This window comes from Cebus imitator, unplaced genomic scaffold (assembly GCF_001604975.1).
Source record: "Cebus imitator isolate Cc_AM_T3 unplaced genomic scaffold, Cebus_imitator-1.0 Scaffold45, whole genome shotgun sequence".
Classification (NCBI taxonomy): domain Eukaryota; kingdom Metazoa; phylum Chordata; class Mammalia; order Primates; family Cebidae; genus Cebus; species Cebus imitator.
This window is the reverse complement of record NW_016107360.1, coordinates 7,039,139-7,046,505: the sequence shown is the minus strand read 5'-3', so window position 1 is coordinate 7,046,505 and position 7,367 is coordinate 7,039,139. Positions and strand designations below refer to the sequence as shown.

Here is a 7,367-nt window from a genome sequence, read left to right as displayed (position 1 = left end):
TTCTTCCCTCTCTAGACACTCCTCCTCTGGCAATGCATGCTTATCTAATGATTCTCTTGCTTTAAAAATCCCAGAGGCTGATCTTGAAACAAACCAGGCAGGGAGCCCCCATTGCAGAATCCTCCTGCTTAGAAGGAATCATGAACAATCAGTGCATTATCTGGCTGAAGTCAAGATGACACCAAACAGACCTCCTGACAGGTAACTTACCTGAGATAGCCATCAGAACAAGACACACAGACCCTACACCCCGCGCCACTTCCACATATCTCCCATACCAGGTTTCTCTTCAAAAATTACTGTGATACATTTTAAAATTCAAGATGGTACTTTAAAATGCCAGCTCACCATCTTTGGTTTACTGGCTCTCTGATGAACTGGCTTTTCTTCCCACCACCTTTTCTCTCATGTCTGGCTTTCAAGCAGTAAGCAGCCAAGCCAGGGTTTACTTACACTATCGGTGCCCCTAGTATGGGTTCTCAGCATAGCCCACATTTCTTTTTGGAAACCTCATCGCACTTAACATTCTTTATTAAATGTCTGTTTTCCTTTCCATAGTGTACTGCACAAAAGGTCAGGGATCATCATGTCTACCTTTCACCTCTTTCTCACGAGCTTTGCCTGAGTTATCTGTGGCACTCAACCCATTTTGTTTGAAGAATGAACGCATCAGTTGACCGTAATTTCTCTGTTCTTTGACTTGGCCCTAGTTTTGGGAAGCCCACTTGTGATGCACAGTTTCTAGAAATTAGAGTATGTGGCTCTTTTCTGGCTCAACTCCTCTCGGTTTTTTACCTCAGTGGACTTTCCCTTGCCCAGCAGAACTCCTCCCCTGGAGGAAAAAGTCTATAGCAGGTAGGGTGGGGAAAAGCTCTATTAAGGAGACAGAACTTTTATATTGCAGGGGCTTGAAAGGGGAAATCTGTACCAAATTCCCAGTATCGTGTTGAAATGAAACAGCAAGGCCATGTTAAGCTGTCCAGATTGCCTCTCTCACTACCACTCTTGGTGGGGGAGGGGAGAGGGCAGATGAAGATCATTGCAGTGGCAAAGGAAATGGAGGTAGGCATACATGCACTGGCTATTCATTGCCTTCTCTGGAAGTCCTTTGAATGTTTCTAATTCTTGCTATTTTTCCGTAAGATGAAGATACATAAACACACAGAATTAGCGATTTCCACTAACACTATATGCTTACAAGAATTGAAGGGTCTTCTTATCTTTGATCATCTGTGTATTTTTTTTCACTCAGAAATGTTTACTGGGGCCCTCATTGTTCAGGTTTGGGGCCATAGGCACAGAATGCAAAGATTAATATAGGAAAGAGTCTTTTTAAAAAAATTCATTTATTTAAAAAAATTTTTTTTGAGATAGAATCTCCCTCTGTCACCCAGGCTGGAGTGCAACCCCAGGTTCCCCCTCCCAGGCTCAAGCCATTCACCTGTGTCAGGTGGGATTATAGGCGCACCCACCACGCCCAGCTAATTTTTGTATTTTCAGTAGACATGGAATTTTGTCATGTTGGCCATCCTGACCTCAAGCGACCCTCCCAACTCAGCCTCCCAAAGTGCTGGGATTACAGTCATAAGCTGCTGTGCCTGGCTCGTCTTTTTTTTTTTTTCCCTGAAATTAGTTTTACTTCATGAAAAGAGTCTGCTTTCTTGAGGCATGTACCTGCTGGCTGGAAAGAAAAACCATTGATTTTAAGGTGTGGTATAATGTGGTAGATGCTTTGACAGGTAGATAGGTGCAGTGCTTTAGGAACTTAGAAGAGGGAGGCAGAACTTCTAGTTATTATTTGGAAGCTTGCACAGTTATGCCTTACACAGTGGTCATATGGTCCTAAAGATTTTGATTGCATGTTTATAGATATTCCCTATGTTAACATGTTTTGGGATTTTCTACATCATCCCTTAGTTCCTGGGAGGTAATGGGACCTACAGGTTAGAAGTAGGGACCTGTAGGCAGGTAGACTTGGATTTCAAATCAGGCCCCTGCCTGACCTTCCAGGTGAGTGACTTAGATAAATCACCTAGTTTTCCACAACTAGGAGAGAGTGTACAAGTGCTGGGGTTAAATGAAAAGATGGATGCAACACATTTAATGATGCCTGGTGTGTAGTAGATGCTTGTATCAATCATGTGATTGATTATAGGTTTTTTTTTTTGGTGGTGGTGGTGGCAGTAACAAGCAACTTGTTTATATTAAGCTTCACATGACACAGACTTGGTTGCTGAATTTTTAAAAATATGATTTATTGGTATAAAAACAATTTATCCATTATATAAATACAATATAAATATCTCTTTAAAAATATGTATAAGTTAGCCATTTATTTGAGGTAAACCTACACTTTCCAAGAAATGATCTGGCTCTGAAACAGAGGATATTCAAACTGCATAGCCACTTTCCATTATTATTTCAAAACTAATACATAAAATATTTCAAGTGGTACTTCATAAAAATATAAATATCGCTTACATAAATTAACTCAGCTTCATGTATTTAAATATTAATAAATTAAAAATAATTAAAGTAGTGTCCTAACGCTCATACTTTTAGTTCTCCATAGAGAACAACATAGGTTCTGTGCCCCGTGGGCAGGTTTTTGACCAGAAGAAGGAATGCGCATGAACAACAACAATCTTAGGTGCCCACGCTACATTTGCCGAAGAGCCCTCAGACTGTACTGCAGGAACTCCTTAAAGCTGCGCAGAATGAGATGCGTCGTGACGCCCTGCAGCCACTGGTCCTGTGCCTGCAGCTTCGTCATCAGGCTGGCATTTGTGGCTGGGTCAGGTGTGGCTATTGCACTTAGATTCTTTGCCTGAAGAGAAAAGAAAGCAAAGAGGATTGTTTAAATACTGAATAAATCCTTTGCAGTGGAGGGATGTTCTGGGCTATGGGATGGTGTTCAAATGTGAAATATGGGGTGAATGAGACTAATGGGGGGGCCTGCCCTGAATAGGACCCTTCTGCAGCAACAAACTTTTTTTGAGACAGGATCTTGCCCTGTCACCCAGTCTGGAGTGCAGTGGTACACAGCAACCTGTGTCTGCTGGGTTCAAGTGATTCTCGTGCCTCAGCCTCCTGAGTAGCTGGGTTACAGGTATGCGCCACCATGCCTGGCCAATTTTTTTGTATTTTTAAGTACAGACAGGGTCTCATCATGTTGGCCAGGCTGGTCTTGAACTCCTGGTCTCAAGTGATCTACCTGCCTCAGCCTCCCAAAGTGCTGGGATTATATCAGCACTGTGCCTGGCTTACAGCAACCAACTTCTAATTATCCCTTTGCTGTCTGTATCCCATTAGACCACAAGCATCCTGAGGGAAGCACCACTATCTTTTTGTTTGTTTTTGTTTTTGTAGAGATGGGATCTCACTATGTTGTCCAGGCCTGTCTAGAACTCCTGGCCTTAGGAGTTCAAGGAGTTCTCACCTCAGGCTCCCAAAGTGCGGGGAATACAGGCATGAGCCACCAGGACTGACCAGCATCACTATCTTATTTGTCTGTATTCTGTCATATGAAATAATGCCTGGCACATAGTTCATCTTTAACATATGGATGAAGAGCCCATACTTGAAGGCATTTTAATGTGAGTTCTTCAGTACCTCTAAATCTAATGCTTTTCTCCAGTTTCCCTCTCACCATCCATTTAGGATCTGTTGAAAGACCACTGATCTGGTGATGTAAAGAGGACTGAAAAACACCTTTCCATACACTCACCCATATGGGATAAGTAACTTGTGGAAGGCCTTGAACCTCTAAGTGTGGTCTTGGAATTCTGCAGCATCAACAGGGATATAAGCCTGCTAGAAATATGACTCTTGACCCCACTCAAGGCCTGCCAAGTCAGACTTCACATCACAACAAGATGCCCAGGGAATTCCCATGCACGTTAACGTATGAGAAACTCGGGCTTAAGACAAACAAGTAGAAATGGCAGAGGCGGGATCAGCACCAAGAGTTTCATTCTAGGCCCCTTCTTATTGAGCTTTGGCTCCTCCACACGCTAGCCAGCAACCCTTTATTCCCTGCCATTCGAATAGCCAGCTGCTAGTGGCCAAAGCCCTTAGTACCTTCTTCCAGCCTTGAGTCTCTGGCCATTTCTCTGAACTAACTCTCTGGTAAAAGGTAAGAGAAAGAGTGGAAGCAACCACAATAAGAATGTCACTTGGCAATAACTAAAATCTTAAAGTCATTTTGTGCTCTTTGGTCTTTGTTTCTTTGGATCACTGGGTGGGGCTGGATGTACTTCTTTCAGCCTTTTTTTTTAAAAATCTCTTGCATTATGAAAAATTGATGTTAAAATCCACCTCAGTTAATATAGTTTAAAATACAGTTATTGATGTTCTTTGCAGAAGAAAGACAACCAGCCAACCAAACAAATATTTAACAATCACCGTCAGAAACTATTCCCAGACTCTTGTTTACATGTAGGCTTCATTTTTGGAAGTAGCATTGCATCCCTGGGTTGACCAGGACACTGTCTTTCAGCCGTCTTCCCCACACCAAGTTGAGGGAATGAAAACACACTCACCTTTTTCTGCAGGGACTGGATCAGGCCTTTTGTACTCATCTGCACAGCTCTGGCTTGTTCCTTGCTACTCTCAAACCTGTTCTGGAGGTACTCTAGGTATACTTCAAACTCCAAAAGACCAGTGGTGATTTTCAGCAGGCAAGTCTCCTAAGAGGAAAGATGGTAGGAAAATTGGTTATCCCCAGGAGATCGAATCAATTTGAAAAGTTAAAATTGCCACAATTCAACATCTTTTCCCTCTGCCCCTCTAGAGAACTTCAAGTACCTCTTAGGCAGCACGTTTTGGGACACTGGACAGCATCATTTAAAATAACTGGACAATCAGAGGCCCCATGTAATTAGTTTTACCCAAAGCCCAACAGATGCTAGAATGTGGCAATGGGGATCCTTCTCTGATTCTTCCCCTTGATGTTCTTCCTGCTCTCTTTCCCTTGTCATTGCTGGGCTGGAACCTCCTTTTATAAAATAATCAGAAGTCAGTGCAGGTTATCTCACTGTGGAGAATGAGCTGGGCAGGGAGGAAGGGCAGACCTGGACCCTGCCAGGGGAAGCCAGAGAGGGAAAAGGCCCTGAGACCACCTTACTTAGGATGAACTAGTTAAACCTGTGTGAGTTCCTAACATTTGACAGCTGTTAAAATCTCAACAAAGTGGGACCATCTCTGGCCATACCTCTCCAAGAATAAATTACCTTAAAAAAAGCTTGAAGTTGGCCTCCTCATGAACTTTACAAAACATTCTCTACATCTACCCCCTTTTTGTTGCCACCTGGATCTATATGTATATAGGCACTGCAAACAAGAGGGAGAAGTTCTGGCTAAGGAATAGTGAAAAGTGAGTGCGACAAGTTTGTACCTCATTGAATCCAGATTGGAAGCATCCATCTTTGTCTGCCATCTTTGGAAGATTCAGGTTGTTTTCTGCCAGTGCCTCTTTGCTGCTTTCACACATGTTACTCTTGTTACATACCTGGGAAAGAATACCAGAATGGTTATCATGTAAGTGCCCCTAAAACAAACACCGCTAGGGGGCCTTCTCATTGTTCAGCCACAGCCAGGAAAGTCTCTAAAAACAATGAAGCCGCAACTCATTGGCATCCTGACAAGCAAATTTCAGTGGAGTGGGGCACACTTGGATTCAGTTCCAAGCCCACCTGTGACTTCAGGTGTGTTACTTAATCCTGAGTCTCAGTTTGCTTATCTCTAAAAATCTCCCTTTGCAAGTTTCTTTTGAAGATTATACACAGTATTTATTTAAAGTGCCTGGCACATAGTAGATACTTAATGACAGCAATTTTGACAATAATTACGTGAATATAATCTATGAGACCACCTACCCCTACAGTTTTACTGATAGAGTGCAGAGGTGGCAGGGAACTTGTGCAAGATCACAAGGCTGGTTTGTCAGAACCAGAATTCAAGTGTGGGCTCCCAGTCCCCTCTCCTGTGTTCTTTTCTTTCTACCAAACAGGACCAAAATACCTTGCATTGAACGTGGGGAGTTAATCTATTTATGATTTGCCACTTTGGTGGGCTCTGAGATATGATCTTAGCTGGAATGGCTTTGAGGAATCCTAACCATTGAGTTTACATAGCCAAAAAGTACTGCAACGGCCCTGAGAAGCTGAACGTGCCTTTCAGGTGGCACTTTTCTAGTCCTTCCAAAGCCTGAGAGACAAAAAGGAGCTTCACAGACCTTATTTTTTGGTGAGGGAAAAGGAAGCCCTGAGAAGCAATGCCCTCAGCTCATGCCAAGGGTGGGCATGGATTTCAGCCCCATTCTGCATTGTCCAGAAAGGAAAGGAACCTCCTGAGGCCAGGAAAGGATAAATACAGGAGTCAGTCTAGTTGTCCCCGTTGGTCTCAAATCTAAAGTGTTCTAGAACCCAGCAAAGACCTTCTAATGCAGGCAGCCCCAGTCCACACACAAGGGCAAGGGGAACGCATGCGCACAGGGGCCCATCAGCCCCATCGCCAAGACTACCCACCTCCTTTCTCAAGGCTGAGATGCCGCCGAGGATGTAGCGAATGTGTTTGTCAATTCGCTCTGTGGAGGCGAGTAGCTGTCTGTTTGGGGCGGCTACCTCTTCGGAATCTTCTCCCAGGGGTACTGGGGCAGGGAAGGCAGCAGGCATCACCAGGAGCAGCCCCAGGGAGAAGGCAACTGGTCTGAAGGCGCCTGTGCCGGAGGGAAGCCAGTGCACGGGTGAGCTGACAGCACAGCTGGGAGCCTGCCTCCGCAGCTGGCCGCCCGCCAGCCCTCCCTGGGCCACACACCCCTCCCTCACACAGGGCTGCTAGCGGTTCCAGGGCTACGGATTTCCTGCACTTACTTGTGGAGAGAGAGTTCATAGCTGGGTTCCTGGAGGGCAGATGGAGCTTCTCTTTCGTTCCTGGTGGGCTCGAGGGCAGAATGAGCCTCGGACATCTCCAGTCCCATATTTATTGGGGTTTGAGACTCTAATACTGAGACTCATGGGAAAATCCCACATTTGATAAATCTTCGTTGGAGGGTGGGGGTGAGGCCAGAGCGGGTGGGGCTGATTGGAAACCTTATTAAGATGATTGTGCAACGTGACGTCCTTCAGCATCGCAAGACACAACTGGGGGAAAAAGTGCAGCTTAGGTCGTCACTGAGGCTAATGCTAAGTAGTAGAAACACTCCCCCTTTACTTTCTTTATTAGTGACTCAGCAACTTGGCATGTCCTACAAAGAGTAAAGCTGAAGTCATGCACGAAGTTTTACAGAGAAAAAAATTAGCTAAAGCTGACTGTTTTTTGGAAGAAGAAAAAAAACTTCAATGAGATGAACAGGCTAAAATTGATCA

The 7,367-nt window shown here is 44.3% G+C and overlaps 1 protein-coding gene across 2 annotated transcripts; it reads right to left on the bottom strand.

The window, feature by feature from the left end:
• Positions 1 to 2,230: 2,230 nt before the first annotated feature.
• IL6 (interleukin 6) lies at positions 2,231 to 7,028 on the bottom strand. Of its 2 annotated transcripts, XM_017526969.2 has the most exons (5): positions 6,873 to 7,028; positions 6,528 to 6,718; positions 5,396 to 5,509; positions 4,542 to 4,688; positions 2,231 to 2,827 (listed from the first exon to the last, which is right to left on the bottom strand). In XM_017526969.2, exons 1-5 carry the CDS (start codon positions 6,889 to 6,891, stop codon positions 2,660 to 2,662), a joined length of 639 nt encoding a protein of 212 aa, XP_017382458.1. In that variant the 5' UTR covers positions 6,892 to 7,028; the 3' UTR covers positions 2,231 to 2,659. The 2 variants fall into 2 exon arrangements, with proteins under 2 accessions (XP_017382458.1, XP_017382459.1); XM_017526970.2 differs by lacking the exon at positions 6,528 to 6,718 and having other exon boundaries at positions 6,873 to 7,000.
• Between the last annotated feature and the right edge of the window lie 339 nt (positions 7,029 to 7,367).